General features: G+C 43.2%; 1 protein-coding gene across 7 annotated transcripts in view; it reads left to right on the top strand.

Annotated features, from left to right (window-relative positions):
* Positions 1–24,974, top strand: part of NCAM1 (neural cell adhesion molecule 1) — a 103,211-nt gene that overhangs the window by 61,688 nt on the left and 16,549 nt on the right. For 2 of the 7 annotated variants that reach the window (XM_032201941.1, XM_032201939.1), the window contains exons 9-18: positions 1,463–1,492; positions 4,966–5,116; positions 5,686–5,870; positions 6,225–6,321; positions 7,132–7,302; positions 7,476–7,607; positions 8,772–8,786; positions 10,927–10,929; positions 22,970–23,094; positions 24,445–24,625. In XM_032201941.1, the coding sequence (XP_032057832.1) occupies positions 1,463–1,492; positions 4,966–5,116; positions 5,686–5,870; positions 6,225–6,321; positions 7,132–7,302; positions 7,476–7,607; positions 8,772–8,786; positions 10,927–10,929; positions 22,970–23,094; positions 24,445–24,625 (1,090 nt within the window). The remainder of the gene's footprint in view (positions 1–1,462; positions 1,493–4,965; positions 5,117–5,685; positions 5,871–6,224; positions 6,322–7,131; positions 7,303–7,475; positions 7,608–8,771; positions 8,787–10,926; positions 10,930–22,969; positions 23,095–24,444; positions 24,626–24,974) is intronic. The other 5 variants (XM_032201946.1, XM_032201947.1, XM_032201940.1 and 2 more) reach the window with 3 other exon arrangements.

Genomic DNA, 24,974 nt, shown 5'->3' with positions numbered 1-24,974 from the left:
CAAGCTCAAGGAATGTGGGAACAGGCTTTTTCCCTCCCTCTTCCTTTAGGTTGGCAGGTGGTGAACACCACTGGATAAAGGCACATCTGATTTTCCATCCCTCTGTGCTGATGCTATAGAAACTCATTGGAGAGGATTGAAATGGGTGATACAAATGAGGCAGTCCCCTGGCTAGCTCAGGTAGAGAGAACTTGTACATGAAAAAGGGATTATGCTGAATTCTGATGACGCTTGCCTGCTCGGTTTTCAGGAACTTGTGCACAAGAGATCTAGATCTATAGACATGATGAGGTTATGGGAGTGCAGGGCAGCCCATGCGTGTGCTGGTGAGTTTTCTCTTTAGGTGGGTCCACCTGAGGCCTCAAGTTAGAAGTAAATAGCCAGCTTTTATCTAAGATGGTATAAAATGAGGCTGTCTGTACCATTTGTTAATACTTCAGTCTCGTATTTTTCACTGGAAGCACTGTGGAAACAATACTGTGCTTTTTATTCTCATTTCTTTAACTTTCATCTCCATTTCTGTAATGTCACTTTTGTGTATGCTGTTGTATCCACGTGCAAGCAATGCTTGTGCCCCACGTTCAAAAATGCTATCATAGCTGTGATATTAGCAGGTGATTTTTGCCTACTAAATTTGAAATGGATCAAATTGAGATGGAAATAGACATCAGAAGAAAAACACGTGAAATTCATAGGGGGAAAAGGGGAACTCAGCGACTTTGGTCTTTGCAAACCAGAGTGAATATGGTCCACGCTGTTGCTGTCTCTCTCTGAATGGGAAATGTATGTTTATCAGTACGGTTTGTGCATGTTCCACTGATGCCTGTAGTTTGGTTGTCCCGAGCCCAGTAAGGATTGGGTGTGCACATCCCTAACCCTAATGACTGGATGTGGTCAGCTGGAGGTCCGTGGTTCTGCCCTGGTGCGTCCTGTGCAGGGGTCAGAGTGTTTCAGTGCTCTGCAGCTTGATGACCTCCTACTCCTGGCACAGTTTGCATGTAAAAACCTGTACAAATGCATGATCAGTTCAATGCTGTAAGCATTAATAGTAATTAGCATGCCTGGGTGGCCAACAAACTGGTGGAGAACTTTGCAATTAAGTGACTTAGGTCATCAGAATCATTTACCTTGGGTGCTGGGGGCCTGTTTGTAGAACTGGTGAGATCTGACAGAGGAAATAGTCATCCAATTTAAGAACAGAAGTCTTTAGGTATGATTAGCCCTTGTTTAGTCACTTGAAGATCAGTTTTTAGGATATTGTATTCTGAATGCAAATGGAAATTGAGGTTGGGAAATGGAAATTGCGATCACCCCCAGCACAAGATACACAACTTGGAGCCTGCATGTACAAAGAAAGTAGTGTGGTACATACACTATGATACCTAAAAGCAACCTTTGATAAACTTTTATTGCCTTTTTTTTTTTTCCTGTTGTTGTTGTGTTCTATATCTGTTCTCTCCAGGCTTCATGGACCCGGCCCGAGAAGCAAGAGGTATAAGATCACCAGAGCTTTAGCAAACTTCTTAGGTTTTCTATTGTTCTTTTTAAGTATTACAGATTAACAAATCTCTAGTCCAGCTCTAGTCCAGCAACCACGCCAACTAAACCAGCATTAATATTATGAATAAATTAAATATTAATACATAAAAGAAACAGCTAATAGTTAGACGTTGCTTGGCATGTAGTGATGTGCTTCTGAATGAGCAAACTAGCTGTGTTGGAAGTGAGTAATCCTGGTTGACACTTCAAAAAAAAATGGGGGGGGAAGGTAGGGAAGACCAATGCGATACCTGACAAATACTGCTTTCATGATTTCCTTGTATGCTACAAGTGTGGATCATGTTTTCTTTCTAGAGTTTCAAGAATTAGCCCCAGCATGCATTCTGGGATGGTATTTTTTTTTTTCTAAGCATAGCCTGTTGCTCCAGCCAACTCATCTGTTTGCTCATGGCACTTCTTGAGTTTTGACCTTCTTTTAAAGGACAACTGCATCATGTTGCATTTCAAAATCAATGCAGTTAAATCTTTCACAAGTTATATTTAAAAAAAAAAAAATGTTCCCAATTCCCAAATTATTGTTATTTGACTTGAATTTGCAAGGGTCAGTGAAAGGGTGCAGGATAACACAGTGAGTGTTTGATGCAAGTCTGGTTTGTTTTCTTTCACACTCAGTGCTATATTTTAAACATAATAATGATCGTTATACATCTATATGTGTACTCTATACACATTAATACACCATTACGTTCCCCTGATCTGTAGAAATGCTTGCTTCAAAATGGACCAGAAACTGTTTCCAAGCAAATAAATAGAGGTCAGGTGGAGAACCAAATGAGCTACCAGGACCAGATAACTCCAATCTGTATGTTTAGAATCAGCTTTGTGGAGGCTCTGACTATCTTGAATTCTTTTTTGTTTGTTTGTTTTTTGTCTGTCTCAAGGGTGATGTGGCCTAAACAAAGTGAAATGGAAGCTCTAACTTAAGCCCCACCAATCTTTCTCTTACCTGGGGCTGAGAACATGCTGTCCATTCTTACTTTGAAATAATCTCTTGAAACAGATGAATTGTACACAGTGAAAGCATCAGAGATTCCGATTAGATTGTGTTTGAGAATTTGGAGTTTGAGTAGTTGCATCTCAAGTTAATTCCTTCTTCCTGTTAATTCCTGTTACAATTGTCTATCCCTTCCCCCCTTGGTGTATTCAGCATACTCTCTGTCTCAAGCTTTTTATTAATGTGAACACTAAGATTATTAAGCTTGCTGTCTCTGAATTCCTTATTTTCTCTGTCTTAAAGTATCTGACTTGTCAGCGAGAACTTCTTGAAGCGTATTGCAGCTTGTGTAGACTTATCTTGACAATAAGTGGCTAATGCAAAAACTCAATGGCTAATGCAAAAACTCAATGACTAATACAAAAACTCAGTTACAAGCAAAATTGCACCTCTGTTGCATCACAGGCTGGTAACTAGGAGTTAGCCCAACTTTACAGATGGGAGGAGGATCAAGCACGGAGCTAGGAGCACTCATCTTCCTTCACTGGAGTTAGTGCTGTGGTCAGGATTTTCAGGTGCTGCTTTATAATGATATCTCCTGGGTGGAAAATGGGTGAGGAGCCTGTGTGAAGCTGTCATGGGCACTTGACGAAAGGACTAAAAAATCCTTCAGTTGAAGGGAAAGGTGGTAAATGGATTTCCCTCCTGTCTTAACGCTAGGGTGTTAAAATCTTTACCAGCTGTTTACGGGGTGACTGTATGCCACAGGGTTGTCAGAGTTTGGAGAAAAACACCTGTGTGCACCTCAGGATAAGCTGTAGCAGTCAGCAGCGTGGAGCACCATCGTGCCCTTTTCTGTGGAGCTGGCTGTTGGTATGGCGTGAGTTCTTCCTTGTCTCTCTTAGGGGGTTTCACCACTGCTAAGACGCTGTGGGGTGCAAAATAACTGAGCCAGGGAGGCTAGGTAAAGGGCTTACAGCTGTCCACATCTCTGCCTCACAAGTTTCAACCTATCCTGTGCCTCTTAATAGTCAGGAATTGTTAGCACCTGCTGGGCTGAAATATCAATTAAGAAAACTGATGGTGTGCTTTTTTTTTTTGGTGTGGATATTGTTCTCTTGAATGTTTTTCCTGATCTTTCTTTCTCTTTACATGTGCCTTTTATAAGAAATATAGCTTCATCTTCAGGATTAGGTTGTATTATTGCTAAAGGTTTTGTTTTATCTGAACTGCCTGGCACTGTTTTGTTCGTATGGCATCTTGGCGCTGGGGAGAAAGGAGGTGACACGATGTACACTTCAGTTGTGTAAGATACCACAGTGGAGCAATGTCACGTTAAGGGACCCTTAGCCATTTCCAGGAAACAGTGCACACCAAGTCGTGTGTTCATGGAATACGTAACGGGTTCCAGCAACACCAGGGACCAAGTGCAGGAGAGGCAGGAGAGTTTGTGGCATTGGTCTGCAGCAGCAGGCACAGCAGTGAGAGCATCTAATTTGTTCACATATACTGATGTCATGTTGGAAACAAGATGAGAAAGTTTGTCCTTTAAAGCTTCCAAGCTGATCACAAGCACCAGTGTGGAGAAAGGAGTCCAGAGCCACTTGTGCTTGTGCATTAAGAGAGCACTTGGGCTTGGTCCCAGGCCAAAGAGGCTGCAATCCAATTTCAAGGGGGGGGGAGGGAATGATATATGGGTTGGGACCCCTGGGTGGTTGCAGTCCCTTGGAACGGATGGTAGCCTGGATTTTACATTCCTTGTTTTTCTGTCATTGATGGCCCTACACTGCTTGTGGGAGCAGTTTCTGAACTGGCATGTAACCAGTGGAGTTTGCTTTAGAGTTTTCTTGAAGCATCAGAACACCTTGAAGCAGGTTGTGTTTAGAGGGGTCGTGTAGTTTTCTTGCCCTGCTCACTGTTCAGTGCCACATTCGCGTGAAAACTGAGCTTTTATCCTGCCTGATTTAGCTCTGAGGGCTGGGTCTGCGTTCTCAGCAGTGCCATTTCAAGGATGTTGAAACAAAGCAAGTAGCAGTGAGAGAAGAGTAAGTCTTGAGTTCTCTCAGAGTGAAAACACAGAACCAGTTGGGGAGGGTTTCTGCAAGAGCATGCTAGCAAAAATGTTTTAACCAGAGCTGGATCTCTACAGTTGTTATTCTGAGAAGCAGATTGATGTTATCCAGCTGTCCTCAGACACATGGTAGCATTTGGTACTTTGGTCTTTCATTTGAATTTTTTTTCCCATTACCTGAGTCCTTCTAAGCACTCACTGCACTTGGTCCTGTGCAACAAGGCTGAGTGGCTTTTGGAAATGCTGCTCCATGCTCGTGATTTCACCTGCCAGGTGATCACTTCTGAAATACTGAGCACTGGAGGGCTGGTGCAAGGTAGACTTTCATTTCTGCTTTTCCCTGTAGTCTGCGCTGTAGGCTCAGAGCTGAGCCTCTGACTCTTTCTTCCTTTTCTGCCAGACCCTGGATGGGCGCATCGTAGTGCGGAGCCACGCTCGGGTGTCATCCCTGACTCTGAAAGAAATTCAGTACACAGATGCCGGAGAGTATGTATGCACAGCCAGCAACACCATCGGGCAGGACTCCCAAGCCATGTACCTCGAAGTGCAGTGTAAGAAGGGAGAGGGGTGGTTCATATATTTAGATGGTGGGGAGGGAGCTGCCTCTGATTTCCTCGTCTTCTGACGAGACAAAGGCACGTACAACTAGGGAAATGGATATTATCTAGGTAGAGGGCATGAGAAGCAGCTCAGTCTGAAATAATGTTCCTGTTGGAGTCACATTTTGCAGTGTGCTCACACACAAATGGTTGCACTGGTTAACTCCGGCTGAAATGCTGGTTGCACCCCAGGAAGACTATGGGCCATGAATCTGCCACAGCCTCGTTCATGGGATATGTCAGTATTGCACTTCCTCAGATGCGTAGCATGCTCTCCGTTTATCCTCCCACACTGCGTTAGGAACAGCCTTTGGGACTGAGTGGATTTCTTCCTTATGTCCTTCAGCAAAAGACCAGCACCACCACCAACCATGGGATGAGAAGGCTGTCCTCTTCCTACATTAGTTTCCCTTTCCCACATCAGACTGGGCCCCAGACAAGGAATATTTACAGTCAATTTGACTGGGCTACTTCTAGAGTTTTTCTGGCTCATATTGCCTTCACGAATATGTTTCTTTCAGATGCCCCAAAGCTTCAGGGCCCTGTGGCTGTCTACACCTGGGAAGGGAATCAAGTGAATATCACTTGCGAGGTATTTGCTTACCCCAGTGCTGTCATCTCCTGGTTCCGGGATGGACAGCTGCTTCCCAGCTCCAACTACAGCAACATCAAGATCTACAACACTCCATCAGCAAGCTACCTGGAGGTGAGGATAAGCATGGAGGGGAGAAGGGATGTGCAGCCAGGAAGGCTCGGTGCTATCAAGCAATTTGTTTCTGATGTTGATGAAGTTCAGTCTTTCATCAGGACACGCTGTTAGTGGGCAGGAAGTTGTGTGGTGTTTCTGACAAAGAAATGCAAAGGGCATCATGTAATGGGAAACGCCACTCCCTCCTTGCTTTCAGTTTTCTGCCCACTGTAGTTCAACCCTTTGTGGACAGCCCTCAGTGTGTCAGCACATGTACTATATTGTTGCTTCTTCCCCCGGCAAAATGCAAATGTAAATAGCAGAGTGAAACGTGTTTTCTGATCCGAGCATGCACCTTCATTCCTTCTACAGGTGACACCAGACTCTGAGAATGACTTTGGAAACTACAACTGCACTGCTGTGAACCGCATTGGCCAGGAGTCCTCAGAATTCATTCTTGTGCAGGCGGGTGAGCATCCCAGACAGGGAGATACGGAAAGGCAAAGGCAGCCTTTGAGCTGGGGTGACAGAGTGACAATTTTTTTTTCTAGTTTGGATTAACAGGACAGCCAGCTTCCACTTCGAAAGAGATTGCTCATAGGTTTTTGAGTTGGGATGGGTTACAGATGACAAGATCTTTGCCATCTGTTGCCTTGTTTTTGAAGGGTCTCATTCTTTTCAGAGTTTTCAGTACGTTTTGACAGAACTATGATCTTTGATTTCTGATAGACATTGTCGAAGTGCACGTGCATGTGGGTGTGCATCTCAAATGTGCCTAGTAATATAGGTAATGCAAGACAGAAACCACTAAGTACCAAATGAAAAGGCCCACTGTCTGACTGCACAGCAGACCTGAAGGGCCTCTGGTGTCCCTAAATCATCAACTCTGTGGGGTGCCTTAGAGACAGGTGCAGGAGTGGTCACACTGTGTATTGGAATGCTCTGTGGAAGAGACTGTGTAGGGATAGAACCGCATCCAGGATGCTCTTGTTGCTCCGTTCAGGCCATCCTTTTTTCTTAGAGAAAATATGTGATTTTGGAGAACGTATTTTGAGGCTCTGACATCTTAGAGGAGGCACAAGAATAAAGGTCTCTACACTAATTAGCATTCTTAAAAGCGCTTTGAGGGGACCCTCAGGCCTGCCCTTCTCTCCTTTATGAAGCCATGACAAGGGTGTTTTTGGTATTTCGAGTTTTCTGCTTACTCTGCCACTGGAGCTGGGGACCCTTTCTTCCCACTGTCTTACGTATCACTGGTTGTTTCCCCTTCCTCCCCCAGATACTCCGTCCTCTCCTTCTATTGACAGAGTGGAGCCGTACTCTAGTACTGCCCGGGTGGAGTTTGATGAACCTGAAGCTACTGGTGGGGTGCCCATCCTCAAGTACAAGGCAGAGTGGAGAGCACTGGGCGAGGGAGAATGGCATTCGAGGCTGTATGATGCAAAAGAAGGTAGGATGATAAAAGTTACCTCCTCCATCTGCGTCTCATGACTGTGAGCTTGGACCCAGAAGGAGGCTTTGTTACGTGGCGTAAACATAGCATGAGTACAGTAGGAACATGGCATTTATTGTTGTCTCAGGCCTGAGCCTTTCTTTGCTTATCCTCTTTTGTTTCTGTAACAGCAAATATGGAGGGCACGATCACTATCAGTGGCCTGAAGCCTGAGACAACCTACTCTGTGAGACTGTCTGCAGTGAACGGCAAGGGTGTGGGTGAGATCAGCCTGCCATCCGACTTCAAGACGCAGCCAGTTCGTAAGTAAAACTGAGACCTCCCTCTGCTTCTCTGGTTCTCTTTCCTTGCATCTTTCCAGGGAATCTCTGTCATGCATGGACAACACCCTCTTCTCTTGCAGACCTTGCTGCACCCGTTGTTTTTGTGGTACTTTTTGATCGTAATGAGTTCTTTCACTAATTAAAAATCTTCATTGAAGGTGGGAGGCAAAGAAGCTATTCACACTAGTCTGTGCCTTGGGTTACTAGTATAAACTGCATACTGTCAAAGAAAAGGGGTTATGCAATGGAGAGTTCAATGATGTTTTAAGAAGAACAAGCAGTGGGTTGAGAAGCGCATGCTCTTAAGGAAAGTAATGTTTCTTCGTTGTAGCAAGACAAGGGTTTTTTTTTGCAAATTAGAAATTAATAAGTTCAGCAAAGGATTAGCCATGAACTGTGGCGGGAGGAAGGAGGATTTCTCTCTTCTGCAAATTACTGCTTTAAGACCTCCATGCAGCATGTGAGCAATTACCACAGCCTCTCTTCTGCTTTACTTGGGCAATCTTCCACTCTGATGGCAGGATGCTCTTCTGTGGCAGAGTGTAGAGTGGGTAGGGGACATGTGACAAAAGCAGGAAGGGAAGAGGTCATCTTTTATCCTTGTCCACAGCCTTACCCAAATATTAGGATCTGCAATCAATCCCTTGCACCTCCTGGGATTTTCTTCCCTGCTCTCCTTGCATTTAGATCTAGAGCCTGTTCTTCTTCCCGCCATCACACACATACCTGTGTACCTATTTCATAGCTCTTCTGAAACCACTGTCCAGGACTGTCTTCTGAACTCAGAGCTAGCATTATTCCTATCCCATGTATGTGCATGCTGGGAGGTCCCAAGATCTGTGCATGGTCTTGATTTGCTCTGCCAACTTCAGCCTCACCAGAGCTGCTGAGCATAACGGAACAGTGCGCGTCTTGCTGCTTAGAAATCCAGGCCCTGTGCAGTCAGCCAGCCCTCCCAATAAATATCCAGTTGGTTGCAATAACTCCTGTTGCCTACCCCACTCCCTAGGGTTGGATTTGGGACAGCTGATGGTGTTTTGAATTTCCAGCTCCATTTTCATTGTCTCCTTTTCTCACTTCTTCTACATTTTTTTTTCTATCTGTCTTCTTTTTGTTTGTGTTCCATCCATGGAAAAACTGCAGGTATCCCTCACTCACGTAAGTGCCTCTCTGCATTTGTTTCACTTTTTCTGTTCCTAACATACATAGCACTAGCTTTTAATCTAGTGCCTTTTTCCTTCTAGGGTGGTTAGAAATGAAGTATCTGGTACTGTCTGTTTCCTAACAAAACTGACACTAGAGTAGTCGTCCTGTTCTGGTTGATACTTGTCGTTTATAGAACAGAACTATGGGCTTAACATCTTAGTCTTTATTGTACAGCATGTGATTCAAATATTTAACTTAAAGTGCTTGCCTAATAATAAAGATTAGCTCATTGATGAGAGTGGAGTAGTAGAAGGCTTCATGCTTAGGACTTGATCAAAATTTTTCAAAAATTAAGGCAAAAGCTTTGGCTGGATTTCATGTGTTTTTTACCAATTAAGAGCCAATTGAAAACCTCAGAATTGTGAATATTTACAGAATTTTGAAAGAAGCAAATAAATTCAAGAAAAAAAACACATCACTTTTTTCCCTTCTTCTCCCTAGTATTCTTCACATGTAGTACTCTTTGAACAGTCTTCCTGTAATTGTGTAGATCGTATACTAAACTAATTGAATAAATGAATTGAACCCCACTTGCACTGTTTTTCCTTGAAGATTGTGTTATAAAAAGCTTACTTAGCAGACTACTAATAAGACAGACAGGCAGTCAAGGTGGGGAACTGAATGGACAGATGGACAGGCAAAACTGCAAATTTTAATAGCTGCAAAGAGTCAGCTGGGAGGCGTGGTTCTGAACTGCATGCACAAAATGCTGCCTAAAATTGTTCAGAGCCTGTTAATTTCAGCAGAAGTAACTCAGCCCTTAAATGAAGTTATTCATGGTTGGTATTATAGCCACCGGGCAAACCGTTTGGTGTAGGCCCTTCTGAATTTGAACATCGTCAACGATACACAAGGGAGATAAGACCATAGGCATATAGCCTCTGTGCAGATCAGTACCATGGGAAAAGATCCAACAGCAGAGAGGAAAAAGAGTATTTTAAAGCCTTGTTTCAGGCACATCCACAGACCTGTCTGCCAAAGCTCGTGTTCACCACTTGGGGACAGGTAGGTGCCTTTGAAGGAGAATATTAAATCACACTTCTTGTACAGTGGTTTGTTTTTTTTCAATTGTTTTTTGCTATTGTTTTTTAATGTGGCAATCAGCCATCAATTAGTCTGTAATCCCTGACTCTACACCCTTTTATGGGAAGTTCTAATTCCTTTTCCCTTCCTTATGAAGTATAGCATTTTTTTATTTCCAAATTCAATTCTGTTGTTGCTCTTTCAAGCACCCTTCTGCCCTGCAGCTGTGTTCCACCTGAGCATTTGGTTCTCTAATTCTTCTGTGCTCTGTGAGGCTCTCAAATCCCAAACTGAGTTGCAGCAGTGGTGAAAAGATCACTGGCATAGCAAAAATTCATTTTTTCATCTGTGTTTGAATTATGGCCACACGATATTACCGGTTTATGGGTCAAGTCAAAACCAGAGAAAATATCCAATTTTTTCTACTTCAAATAGTCTAAAAACTGAGGGCATTTTGTAAAACCTGCTGAGATGTCTCTGTAGTTACCCTTTCCATCTCCCCCAAGCACATTCCAGAAGCACAAAGTAGTTTCTCCCTATCTTAGAGGCACATGAAGGCCCCGTGGTATGTGTTCAGTGATCCTGTGGTACGAGAAAATTGCTTTAAAGCAAGAATTCAGTGTCCAAAATACAGGTTTGGCAAAGTGCCGAGTCTGGAGTTGGAGACAGCACTTGCTTTGCTTGTGCTTTGTGTCCAGAGACGTTCGATCTGACAAAAGTTTAACGCTTTACTCTTCAGTTGTCCTTCTTTTGGCAGCATTGAACAGGAGTCAACTCCCCTCCTCACTTTCCTTTCTCTTCCTTTAGCAAGCACTGCTGCCCCCACCTCGCGCTTAGCAGAGAGTGAGTATGATGGAAGAGGCTGTCTTGTTGCGCCTTGCTCTGCATGCAGCTCCTCACTGAGTGTGGTGTGGTCTGCCTAACAACCTTGGGTGTTTTCTTTCTTTTCCCTTTCTATATATATTTCCTCCCTGAGTAAAAACTGAGTCTCTTGGTAGAGGAGCTTCCAGAACAGAGAAAAGCCGCAGACAGCTCCCAGGTGTGCTGGTGGAGGGAAAAGGATCGAGAGAAGGTTGCAGAGTGAAAGCCTGCCCACATGAAAGCTGGTACAAGTGTTGTCACTGACCTTTGATTTTAAGATTTCTGATCAGTTTGTGTTCCGTTTTGTGAAACATTTTATGAGATGTGCTCAGCTTTTGTGATGTGAGGTTAAATTGCTTGAAACCATCTTAGCCCAGCAAACAAGAGTCTAGTTTTAGAGCCAAAGAGAGAACTGTGTAAGGAAACTCATTTCTTTATATTCTGCTTTTTTTTTTTTTTTTTTTTTTTTTTAAATCTGCATAATCAGATTTAGGCTGCAAACCACACAAAGGTCCATCCTGTTCACCCCTCATGCCAGTAGGGCTGGTGCCGTGATGGGTAAGGAAAAGAAATGAACCCCAGAGATCAGAATTTACCTCATTCTGTAGCTATAGTTGTAATCTGCTCTGTCACAAGGACATGCCAATGACGATTTTTTTGTTTTTCAAGATGTTCTATAGTAGAGAAATCATCACATCTCGTGTCTCTCGTGCTCCATTCTCTCGAGGGCTTTTGGAATTAGAGACATCCTTTTTTGTCCTTTCCCTCTAATCCTTGTATTTGGTGCTTGTACAGCCTGCCTTAGCTCCTGGAAGTGGAGTGCTTACCAACAATCCTAGGGGGCTTTCGGTCTGCCATCTTCTCTCAATAAATGCCTGATTTCTCTTCATTTCAGTATTTCCCCTTTTTTTTTCTTTTTTTTTTTTTTGTTTGAGAAAGCAGTGGAGCAGTCATCTATCATTCTATCGTATCCTGCTTTATTTTTCCTTCTTTGCAAGAGCACTAGCTAACAAGTGAGGAAGAGAAGTTACCAATGCACAGTGCAGAGAAGATAAGCAGAATGCAGTGGCTGTGTACGAGCAGCAAAGCGGAGGGTGTTCTCCCTTAAAGCTAGCTGGGTGGATGTAGTGCTGATCTTTGGAGAACTGAGCTCTCAGTGGCCATCCTGTGAATAGAAAGAGAAGCTCAGGGCAGTTCTTCTGAGGCTGTTAGACATGGTGTTTCCTCCTTTTTTCTGCCTGTACCCTGGCCACAGCACATGAAGGTCAGAAAGGTCTCTCTATCACGAGGGTAACTTCTCGGGAATCTTGGCTCCTTTGTCTTTTATAGCTGGGCCTGGAGAAAGCTAGCAATGAGGTGCTGTTCTGGAGGGCCTCTGGAAATCAGTAGTTAGCAGATGACGGGATGTGAACCTAGATTGCTATTTGGGTCAGAATTAGTCAGAAACACCGTAGCTACCTCTGAAATCAGATTCAGAGGGGTTGGAAAACAGCAGCGGTACGGCCCAATTTTGCAGGCTCTTCAGGTAACAAACATCTGCCGCAAGGATTCAGTCTCATTCTCTCTTCATTAGGCCTTCTCTCTTTGCTCTCTCTCACCCCTGCTCCCTGCCTTTCATAGTTTCCTTTCATGCTATGCTTCACCTTTACATGTCCTATCTATCCTTCATGTTTCCATAGCAACTCGGCCTCTTACTGAATCTGAGAGCACAGAGCTGCCAAGTGAGTAGATGGGAACTGCTCCCCTTTGGTCCGGAGTGCTGTTTGTTATGCTGCAACCCTTCCATCGAGGGAATTAAAGTGCTGTGCTTTGTTGTTTTGATGTCTGCTAACCAACAATCTGGCATTAAAGTGTTATGCGAGCATGTAGTTGTTAAGAGCCCAGCACGGTACCGCTCTGACTCCTCTTCGTGCTGTCATCCTACCAAGCATGTGGTAAAAAATTGAAATAGAGGATTTAGAAGACACCCAGAGGAAAAGAAAAGACAGAAATTTAGATGGTTATTTCAAAAAGGAATGTTTTCTTTTCATGCTTCCCTTTAGTGAATTTTAGAGTTAAAGCTGCCCTCAGAAAAGGGACATGGACTGGGTAATCTTCCTCATATCCTGCATTGCCTATTTTCTGTCAATTCAGAGACAGAGAGGTAATATTGCAACTTCTGATACTGGCTGTTGAAAGAAGATGCATATGAGGAGATAGAGTATCTTACAGGAGAGGGCACTGCAGGGAGAGGGAGCATTGCTCCCATCTTGCCAGTGATCCCCTGCCAGCATTAAGAGGTCCAAGACTTCACAAGAAGTCTTCATCTCAACTTGGGATGGACTTCGGATTCCCTCAGTTCTTGCTCAGTACCTGGTTAGTACCAAGCCGTTCCTTGGGAGATTGAGTCAGGTAAGCAGACACTTCCATTTCACTTCTGTAGAACATTCCTTGTTTGTTTGTTTTTGTTTTGTTTTGTTTAAAAAAAAAAAAGGCAGGTCTTTTTATCCAGAAAAGATACCAGGATCTAGTTCATGATAGACATTTTCCATGTGATTTGTTCGGTTTTGCTTGTTTGCTGTCATAGGGTTTTTTGGGGGTCTTTTTTTGTTTGTTTTTCTGAGTTTTTTTTTTGTGGGTTTGGTGGTCGTCTTTTTTTTTTATTTTTATTTTTTTTCCTTTTAAGGGTAAAAGTTTGCATTTACACCTACACTGAAGTTCATGCTCTTACATTGAGCAGAAGCAGATGCGGCCTCTCACTGTGTCATTGTCATTTGTGTACATCGTTGATTTATGCAAATAGGCACATTTGTTTTCCACGCTAAGCTGTTCTGCAGTACATGAATATGCTATACACAACAGCATAAAGGGGCATTTGCACAAGGCAGATGCTCCTAGAACTTCGGTTCATTTAATTATTGATGACACTGCTGAATGAGCTTGTGTCTTGCTCTGAGATAACCTCAGTGGGTAAATGAATCAAAGTGAGAGCAATTAGAAATGGAAGCTCCTGAACAGCATCGTGAAGTCAGTAAAATGAACAATGAGTATAACTGAAACCTAATGGAGCTGAAGAGAGCTTCTTAGCTGACTTCAGTGAGTTTTTTACTTCAATGTGTGATCAGTAATGTATGGGAAGAGATGTCTAGAGCCTAGTAAGGGATTTAGGAACATGTACCTCATTTAAACAGTTTTGTATCACAGACAGTGATGAAGATGGCTTTCTTGCAGCTGTTTCCACTGTAGAATCTGTTTTGCATAGCAAAATGTTTGAGGTCACATTAGAAGGTTGTTGTTTTTTTCCTCTTTTCTTCCAATAGAGGTGGTGAATTGGGTCTTTCCTCTGTCTAGTCTCCTGTTTTTCCAGAAGCTATGGGAACTTCTGTCATATCTTCTAGATACTGGTGAATGGATTCCAAAGTTGCAGGATAAGGGAGGTGGGGAGGTTCAGGACACTGAGCAAGTGACATGCAGGTAGCAAGCCAAGTGCAGTTTTCTATAAAATCTTTGTTATCATGCACAGTGCGTCCAGTCAGTTCAAAATAGGTTGCAGTCTTGGGGAAAAAGGTCGCGTTGGCATCCCATAGAGCTGGTGACTCTTTTTTGCTTTGGAATTTCTTTCCTCAAGAAATGGGGCTGGCCACTAGGTATCATAAGATAAAAATGGCAGGGAAGGGAGCGTAGTTATATATAAAATGGAAGTTCAATAGCATTTGTGCGTTAAGTAATTTGTCTTTCATATTACTTTTTTTTTTTTTCCTTTCACTCATTTCAGATTTGCCAGGCAGTAAGTACAGAGGTATATTCTCTGCTAGAATACTACCAGAAAGAGCTACCCTGGGTCGCTGCACCAAAGGAATGTAATGTTCACAGACAACTGCAATCTAAGGTCTAGTTGGCTAGCAAAGCTAGGGAGTGAGGGAAAAGCATTCTCACAGGGCAGACACAACGGCATCTCCCCTTTTTATGCTTCATTTAAATATGGTCTGCAAGTAAGCTGGTCAATGGTCCATATCTCTCAACAAGCCACGATAATAACAGTAGCTGTAAATGACATTTTTATCATGTTCCTTGGACTGGTAATCCTGAGAGACAGGTCTGATTATGAAGGCCCTTGTATTTCCAAACTCACACGGTAAGTACTGTCTGGGAGTAGCAGCCTGTGCGTACCAGGGCCTCGTTTCTCTTGAATGCTCCGAGGGAATCGGTGCTCTGACTTTCTGGCTTCAGCCTATGACAATAGGATGAATTTCAAGGTGTTAAGCTAACTAATATTTTCAGAAGTCTTGTGTTTCTTAGAAGCCTCATCCAAATTAGCTTTCAGTCATATTTATACTGCTAATTTGCCCTTGATCTTTAACTAAATCTCTCCCTCGAGAGGAAGTGATTTTTAAAGGCAACCTCTCTCGTCTATTTTTAAACCTACTCATGTAGTTGTGGAATGTGAAGATTGATAGTGCACTTAGTGGGGATTTGGCAGTATGTTTCCTCGTGAGCAGAAGACGCTGAATGCCCTTCCAGGCACTCTAACTTGTAAACCTCCCTCCATCATTGTGCTCCTGCCTGGAGTTCCATGAGTCTACCTTTATAATCAGAAACAATGGCTTGAAAGCTCAGATAAACTGATTTTACATTTTATATTATCAGTTTTTTCCCCAGTAATGCCAGGCCCTTAATCTTGTCAGACAGGAGCAGGTGAAAGATTAAGGATTTCATTCTCGTTTGCACGAAATTACGGGGGAAGTGCCGGAGCACTGTGAAGTAGCCTCATTTTAATTAGGCGAGTTAAAAATCAGATCATGATTTAGGAAGAGAAACTGGGTATGGAGGTAGTAACGTGCTCCTGTCTAACACTTGATTGTTTTTACCCTTGCCGTACAGTCTGTTGGCTTCTTCGTCTCTGCCAGCAGTAGCTGTCTTCCTCGTGTCACCTCTGTCATTAACTTCCAGTGCAGAGCGCTTCATTCCTCCTTGTCAAAGAACGCCCTCGCAGACATGAAATCATCAGTGTAAAGCATTGCACGGGACTCGTTCAGTGTTGTTGAATCATCAGGCTCAGGTTTTGGGTTGAACTGGGGCACTCAGTGGTAATTGGCAGTCTGACCAAACCCGGGTTGCAGCTGAGACAAAAAGCCCTTTCCTTGGAAATATATGCACATAGTAGGGTTGTAAGTATTGTTGTTAATATTTAGGAAGGCATTTCTTTCAGCAGAAGGGAGAACACCTCAATGTGCAGTGCTGAGGTTTGTCTTCACTGAACTGCGAGCTACGATTTTGACTATTTCACCTCTGATGCGTGGAGTGTTTCTGAATAATGATGTGTTCCCTTTTTCTTTCCAACAGTCGTGTGGAGTCCTTCAGCTGCCCAAGCTGTGGGGTGCAGTCCTCCTCTTGCAGTTTTTGTTTCTTCCTTGACTTGGTATTTGTCACTGAGCAGTGTGCCCAGCATACCCTAACTCCGCGCTTCCCTTGGGTTAATGTTCTCTATTTGCAGGCGTTGTTACTGTCTCCCCAGTGTTTGAGATATACTGGCTAATTTAATTTGGTTCCTGTTTTATTTAGTCTGTAATTCTGTTGTTGATTTTTTTCCCTTGCCCATTGTTTACATCAGTTTTTTAATTTTTTTGTATTTTCCATGTGACCTACTCCACTTTCCTTTCAACCCATCATGTGCGTGCGTATCATGTGACTTTGTCATGTGCCTTGCATGGTGCTGCTGATGTCGTCCTCGCTGGTGAACAGAAGGTAAAACGCTTTGTTCTGACGGGTTGCCTAGCTCTGGGGGAGGAGTCCCTCGGTCAGCAGCCAGGGCCCTCCAACTTGCATCGCTCCAAAATCCTCCCGCAGGCCTTTTGGAGAAGCTGCCCAGCACTGTCCGCATGCGAAGAACTAAATTTCGGTCTTCTGTGCTGAGCTTGAAGCTAGCTGGGGGACAGGACGACAAAACTCATGCGGCTCAGTCATTTGCTTCTTTCCCTGGCAGAATCCCCCAGTCAGCATCCAAGCCTGTGTCTGCCATTAATACCGATGGCAAAAATCCTTTTGTATTTTAAATGATCAGTGTGCCAACTACAGGCTCTTGGAGAAACTGGGGGGTGAGATGCTCAGGTGATGCAAACCACTGTATTTGTGGTTGTTTCAGCAACACTTAGACCCTGTGCTATATGTTTATGTACATATCTTCATGCTATACATATTTAGTCGCTTATCAAAAGGATTAGAAATTCCTCATCTCTCAAAGTCAGTTACTGGTAAGCATGTCACATTATGATTTAAGAAAGAAATCTTTCAAGTGTAGAACTTAACATAGCTAGAGCAGGAAATAAGCTTTTATAACGAAGGGTATGTATAGGCACACCCAGAGTAGATGATGGGAACTGCTATATGCATGAGAAGTACTATTGCACTGCTCTTGCCAGAGCACCTCATTCCTCCCACACAGTGTCTCAGTGCCAGGCAAGGGAGTTAATCCAGGTCTGAACTCATTTAACAGGAACACTTAGAGTGGCTGGTGATTTCCATGAAATGAAGAAGCAAATGATTGACCCTTGCAGCTTGTGGAGATGAAATTAGTCTCCAAGTAAGACATATGGTAGCACAAACATTTTCTGTAACCTTTTGCTTTTTGCAAGTTCACTTGATACTATGTGCATAATTTAAAGAGAGGTGGGAAAACAGTGGTTCTCTGCTTCCCCAAGTAAATAAACCATTTTGAAACCCAGGAAGCAATTTTTTTTCCATCCATGAATTTTGAAATGATCTTATTGTTTTGGACCACCACCAGGAAAGGATTTGAGCTGGGGTTTGCCAGGAAAACAGAACTAACACCAGTAACCTTCCCACATGACTGCATGAGTGGAAGCAGCCCCTCTTCCCCTGCTCTGTTCCCTCTCTGGGTGAAATCCAGGAGGGTGAAAGGCTTGGTTGTCTCGTTTTTGCATGTTCTGTTTTTGTTCCTTATCTCTTACTGTTGGTGTTCGTTTCTCTCATGTACACTGTGAAGACTCCCTACCTACTCTTCTTCACCCTTGTGTATTTACCACTTGTGGAGACTTTGCATAACTGTGGCTGATGTTAGTTTCAAATGGTGAAACTGTAGATCACAGTCTAATCCCATTTACATGGCGGTCAAAAATGCAGGAATCAGCTGCTTCCTCATTCATGCAGTGCAGAAATTACCATAGACAGATTGCAGTTGTATTCTCTGCACAAGGCAAGGATGCAGGATTGTTCCCGGGTGCCAGCTGGACGAGGATTTAGGCTCATAGACTCAGTGGTGCATTTGTCTAGTGCTACATTTGACCCACTTTTCAATGAATGGGCAAAAGGAAAATGTGGTGGGAGAAGAGAGGTGACAGTCTGTCATTGCACCACTGCCACTTCTGGGGTCCAGAACAAATTTAGTGCCCTGTGACCAGGGAATAGTTTGTACTGCACTTTCATGGCTCTCTACTCCCTGCATCAAAAGCTGAGCTGTCTTGAATTCAGCTTCATAGAGGGTTTGCTCAAATACAGTTTCAGCTGGGAGAGAAGCAGACTATAAAACATGGTTTGGTTTACTCTTTTCTGAAAAATGTTCTGTGGGTGAAGTTGAATCAGTGGAAGTTGTCAAGCTCTACCAAAGTCTACAGGGTTGCTGAAACCTGTAAGCTTTACATCTCTGAACAAAACCACGCCACTTCCCAAGCAAAGTATGGGAAGATTTTAGTTACTTGCCTTATCCTGCCCTCCAGTGGGCTCTGCTTGTACGATTTGGTGCTGTGACTGTGGGGCTGAGCGTGGGGCAGTGCAGTCACAGAGGCGAGCAGGGTGCTCTATGGCTCAGACGTAACTGCTCAGCGTCAGCACCCCACACAGTGAAAGCATGAGATCCTGCATCCCTTGCTCTGCAGCAGAGCAAATTCGAAGTGGAGCAAGTGTGGCGTGTTTGGAGCCATGCTCTCAGTACGCTAAGCAGTGTCATAACAAGGAGGATTCTGTAAGGATCCCACCAAGTGCAGCTGGAACAGGCTGTTTTCTGCAGTGTGTCCAGTGGGCCCAGTGTAAATGGGAGACCCCAGGCATGTAGCACACCCTCATGATGCACTTTTGTTTTTCAGCCCCTCTTCCCATAGGGAGGATGCATGTTCCATGTGCATGAGTTTTTTTCTCTAACCTTCTTACGACAACCTTTTCTCTTCAGCTACTGACACTGACTTACTATAGAGATGCTGATTCTGCTGGACTAAACTTCTCCCACTAAACCTCTTCCTCTTTTGTTTGGAACTACACACTAACCCATTTTTAATTTTTCAGCTCTGTATCTGGATTGTATCTGCCTGATTAAGATCAATTAAATTCTATGTATTCGTGGGGAAAGAAATGCCAAATATTCTTTATGAGGTGTTGCACCTCTACATCTGTTGGGTTTCAGCCCTAGGACTGGTCCGTGTTCTCTTATCCAAAGGGAATGTTTCTTGGAGCAGGAACATATCTAAACAACTGGGAAAAGAAAGAACTGCGATGTGGAAACTAGGCAATTTAAAATGAAGAAAGGTTTCATCAGGGAGGGTAATTAGTCACTGGAATGGCTGTGTATAAAGTACAGCTGCAAATCTAGCTTTTAAAATCTTCGTATCAGAAATGAGCATCTTTACAAGGGATGGTCATTCACATTTTAGTCTTGGTACTCAATCACGGGAAAAAAAAATCTAGGCTATATTAGATAAGAGGTCTGATTCTTTATTTACAGTATTCCCTTATCACTTAAGCATCTGTTTGCCTGGTAATAATTCTATTTCTGAGATGAGGATGGGAAAGAGTACCAAGGAGATGTTGATCTTGTACTGTCTAGTTATCAGTGAAGCCATTCATCAAGTCTGTTACAAACAAGGCAAGCATGGCTGCTCACGAATGTTTCAGCTGTGTGAGGTGTCTCAGTATCTAGCAGAGCACGTGGCCATGAACAGCCCAGTTGGTACTGGGAGTTAGTTTGCTTGTGTGGGGAAAAAAACATAGAACGGGACATTTGTTCCTGCTTTCATGTAACTGTTGGCTAGTAGGCTTGACGGTTATTTTAGGAATAGCTTCTTCAACTCAGTATTCAAAATCAAAACCTTTGCAGTGATGTTTTCTTTCAGGATTGGGGAAAGATAACAGTTTGGTTAACCTGGTATTTGCAGTACGCCTGGGTGAGGTACCTCTGCTCACCAAGAACTCACCTATCCACATTGAACTTTCACTGTTACACATTCCCTGATTTCAGCATTCATAACTCCAGGAAAAACATGGGCTGGGAAGGGATTCTCAAATATACAGCTTCAGTAAGCTGGCAGCAGAGACAAAAATCCATCCCTTTGTCTATACAGTAGACGGCAAATGTGCACATCGGTTAATCACTAAATTCTCATGTCCTTCCTGAGGACGTGACTGAGTTGGCCCTGTACTGTGTGAACCCAGACAGCTCCAGAGGAGCACGTAGCACCTCCCGTAAGATAAATAGGGCACACAGGAAGAGAACTTGATCTGCTTCAAACTGCACTAGAGGTCCATGCAGCGGCAGCTCCACACTTACCTTGAGAGCACTGCGTTTGTGCTTTCAACGTACAGTCGCAGAGAGACCTGCTACGTGTTGGGATGCGGAGCTTTTGTGTCCCCTCCTCCTGCTGTGGAAGCCTTGTCATGGGGACGTAGGCAGAAGAGAGGATTTTGAAAAGAGAAATAGAGCATGGAAAACAGGAGCATTCCATCTTTGCATCTTGAAGAAAAGCTATGACTCTGTGAAACACAAATGTATGCATTTTGCATGAAAGAACTGTGGATTGTAATTACCTTCTTGGAACAGTTGGTGTGTTATCCTGCAAGGAAATGGAATTAATATAAAATTACTGTTTCAGTCTAGGTCTTGGTTTTTTTTTCATTGATATTTCACCCAAAAAAAAAAAAATCCCCTTGATTTCTTGCTTTGGAGGTGGAAGGCTTCAAATTACTTCTGAAGATGAACTTTGAAAGTTATTGGAACATTAGCCTTGCTCTTGCCAGTCAAAACTGCATGTGCTTTCCATTAAGAGCTGAATACAAATCCAGACAAAAGAGATTTAGAGTTGAGAATGGTTTTTGGGCTGAAATACAGAAGCTCCTGTAAGTTTGCGTAGCTGTTGTTGCCTGCCAAAGTTAATACAACTGCTGACTTACTATTTATTTCCACTTTTAGTATAATACAGCAGAACTAAATTTTAAAAGTTTTGTTTCAGGCAATGGGCTGAACTCAAAGGTCACAAATGTTATTTCAGAGTCCTGGTTTTGTTCCCATTTGTTCAGGCTCCTAAGTCACAAACGTTACAAAGTATTTGGTCTTGTTCTCCTTGGGGGATACATTCAGAATTGGGCGTGTTTTAGTTGTGCATTTCACCACACTTTGGGGCACATGTCAGCGTGTCTTTAAGAAAGCCTCCTGTCCAAATCCCAAGCAGCACTACGAGTAAAACAAGAGTGCTTTAGCAGAACCATAGCCACTTGAAGCTAGAATGGTGAAGTCTGTGCTCAGCATTAGCAGATCTGTACGGACTGTGGCTGAATGGAGGTGTAGGAGGTTTTTTGCTCTTTAACGCCCAGCCACTTTAATAGATGTATAAAATACTGGTAAGAATTAGGAGCCTGTAATGAGACCAGCCAATGTAGCACAATTAATTTCAGGAGTTTGTTGGAAGTGCCAACTGCAGCTGATTTGTAAGCTTTAATTTGCAAATAATTGCAGTGTTGCTTTTGCTCAAATTACCCATAAAGAAATTGGGTAGATTAGCCTTTAGGGAATAACAGCTGAAATGGTCAGAAGTTCCTAAACAGCTTTTAAGCCCAGAATTCATGAGTGAAACACTGAGACTACAGCACAGAGCCGATAGTAAAGAAGGCAGTAAGTACTATAAAACAACCTGGCAAGCTTCAGCAAGATTTATGATAATTTTTCTCAAATCTTACAGACTTTCAGTAGCGTTTAAGCTCCTGGGACATTTCAGAGCTGTAGAAATAATAGCTCCAAGTCCATTCTGAGATGAGCAGTGGTGTAGAGGAGCCTTTGACTCTATCTTGCATAAAATGGAGCAAAGCCAGCATCCAGGCAATGACAAAGTTAGCAGGAGCTGAGCTCTCCGGTGGTCCCTGTCATTTTTAAAAGGAGACCAAGGCTCTTAGGCTCTTTTATCGTTTAAGTACTTCTGCTAATTTGATGCTTATGTCGTTGGGTTGTTTGGTTGCTTGGTTCTTTTTCCATAAAAACAAATAAGCAGGTAGTAATGTCTCTGGCACAGTGAGTTCACGGGCTATCAGAGCACTTGAGAAACAATTGATCCCTGGGGTAGTAAGAAAATGGAAGGAGGAAGAATGCCTCTTTATCAGTCTGCTGCGGTATTTCTGAAGTGGGATGTTGTGAATATACAATCAACCTGTGGATTTTACTTTTGATAGAGGTGATACAGGATGATTGCATGCGGGAGAGAGAAACCATCCTCTGCAGGTTGCTTGTGACAGTTAAGGAGAAACTGGCTAGGAAAAGGCACTTATTAGAGACATGGGTGTGAAAGGGTGTTGTAAATCACCATGCCCTGAAGAGGAGAATGAAATTTCACTTTTTTCTGCTGATGTCAGGGATACAGATTGGGAAGCGATGGCTTTTTTCTTTTTTAAAAACATACAGAAGAAGAGCGAAAGGATTCTAGTTCTCTCCAGCCTGTGTTCATTATTGCAATTAGATGCACCAGTGCAAACAGACTGAAAACAGAAACTGTTGCAATGCAGTACCACTTTTTCACACCCGCTTAAGCGGCCACAAACAGTGAGTCTCTGGTCCAGGGACTGTAAAATCTCAACAGTATTCTAAGTACAAACACAGGTCTGTATGACAGCTGCGGTGCTTCCTTTTTCCATGCTGCCTGTTTGCCACATTCTCTAACTTGATTTTTCCAGGTTGTTTCACACAAGCGTTTTTGAACAGAAAAAGTGAAAAACTGGGGTTTGTTCCAGGGTATCCTTGCAGAACGATCCTGCCTTTTTCACTTAGCCTCTGACTCGATTTAGGCACACACAGAAATGGTAAAGTGCATCAGTGGAAACAAACTACCAAATTCAAGAAGTACTTGAGTCTGAATATTTGTGTCTCTAGACAAGCAGCATCCTATGTGGCTGAGCCAGGGTAAGGCCAACACCCTGGCAGCTTAGTGTAGTGAAGTGTTTTTCTGATTTTTGAGTGCTCTTTTCCTAATGAATTTTTCACAAATGTAAATCCACCATTGTTTCAGGGGAACCCAGTGCACCCAAACTGGAAGGTCAGATGGGAGAAGACGGAAACTCCATTAAAGTGAATGTTATCAAGCAGGATGATGGTGGCTCCCCGATTAGACATTACCTGATCAAATATAGAGCCGTAAGTATGACTGATACTCAAGCCTGATTTATATGTAGCCTGTTCAGTGCTCAGGCTTTACAATGCAAGCAGATACCTTGGCAGACAACCCTGAAGCTAAGATCTTGCAGGTAGTCCAATACAGAAGTACGTGCTGAGCAGGTGTAGTGGAAGTGGGCAGGATACGAGACATGATATGCACAGGAGCAACTTAAAATATTTTGTCTCATTTTCTTTCCTTTCACTTCAATTATAAAAGATTATTTCTCCATTCTATCTTCTATAGAATTGTCAGCATATGATAATTACATACACTTAGGGTTTTTTTCCATTACATATATTTCTGAGACAGGATTGCCAGCAGCAACTGGAATGAGACCAGAGGCTCATAGTGTAGAGCATTGCCCACATTCAGATGTGTATCTAACCACAGCTTTCAATTGGTCATTAAAACTGCCACATATTATTGAGTAACAGGTGCTTCAATAACAAATTTTTCTCCAGATCATGGAATAAAACATTCAGCATCATCAGTTTAGACCCAAATAGTAAAGTAAGAGAAGCTATTGGAAGCAACTTCCCTTTAGGGCTAACGAAATCAGATCTCATTCGTAATTGACCCACAATGTGGTTCTTTACAACCATCATTTTGTGCTTTTTGGGTTACCAAGAGCTTCTTAGAATGGAGAGTATCACAAGGATTACTTAATGTCACAGAACCGTAAATTCCAGCAGAGGTGAAGCAGCTTGTTAGTCCCCTCCACTTGCCCCAAAACTACCTATGACTACCATGGAAATAGCTTTTTCAAATAAGCGCAAGCAAAGTGGACATCTGGATTCCCTGAAAATTTGGAGTACAAATGAACAAAGTTGATAGTTTCATATGCTCCTTTTAAAAATTTTCTTAAACAGTGCAGAGTAGAAGGGTCATGATAAGCTGGGCCAGCCCCTGGTAAGAGGTCAGTCTTTCCTGCAGATGATAAAAATTTGGTACTCAAAGACGTGTAAGAACATGCTTGAAGCGCTTTGCGGAGCAGAGGTGTACAGAAGTTGCAGCTTTTCTCCTCTGAAATGGAAGTCTTACGATGTGACAAAGACGAGAGGGAGAACTGACAGATTCAGCCATGGTGATACTGCAGAAAGCAGGTTTCTGAGCAGGAAAGAGACTGCTTCAGTATCTCTTGTCCTGTCCACTTGGAGCCATCAGCAAATGTCGTTTTGCACCTCTGAATTACCTGAGAAGCATGTGCCTTCTGTAGAAGCCTCCCCACTTTTCCATTTGTTTGTTAGCTGTTACCTTGTTCACAAAGCTGGCTACTAACATTGTGCTGTATGTTTTGCATCTCTGCCTGCCTTGTTGCTGTTCTGCAGAAGCACTCCTCAGAATGGAAACCAGAGATCAGACTTCCTTCTGGCAGCGACCACGTCATGCTGAAGTCTCTGGACTGGAATGCAGAGTACGAGGTTTATGTGATAGCTGAAAACCAGCAAGGGAAGTCCAAACCAGCTCACTACGCCTTCCGAACGTCTGCTCAGCCCACTGTCATCCCAGGTACGGCGGTCATAAGCTTTACCATTGTTTTCTGCTTCCAATTAATGCAACAGTGCTGCATCTTTTAATGTGCCTGAGTAACCCTGACAACTTGCTTGCTTAAAGCCATTATCATAATTGGTTACCCATCCAAAGCTTAGTTTTTGCCGCGTACATACCTGTACTGTAGTCCCTGTTACAGTATGTACAGCCCTAGCAGTACACGGGCAGGACTGCTGCACAACCACCCTGTCCAACTGTTCACAGGGGACGCTGGCTTTTTGTATCAGGGTAACGGGATTACCAGATGAGAAAAGCAGTGGACAGAAAATGCTTTCTGAAAACAGGATCCCCAGCTCAAGCTGAAGCA

This window comes from Aythya fuligula, chromosome 22 (genome assembly GCF_009819795.1).
Source record: "Aythya fuligula isolate bAytFul2 chromosome 22, bAytFul2.pri, whole genome shotgun sequence".
NCBI lineage: Eukaryota > Metazoa > Chordata > Aves > Anseriformes > Anatidae > Aythya > Aythya fuligula.
Note: the sequence above shows the minus strand (reverse complement) of the source record. Positions and strands in the feature narration are given on the sequence as shown.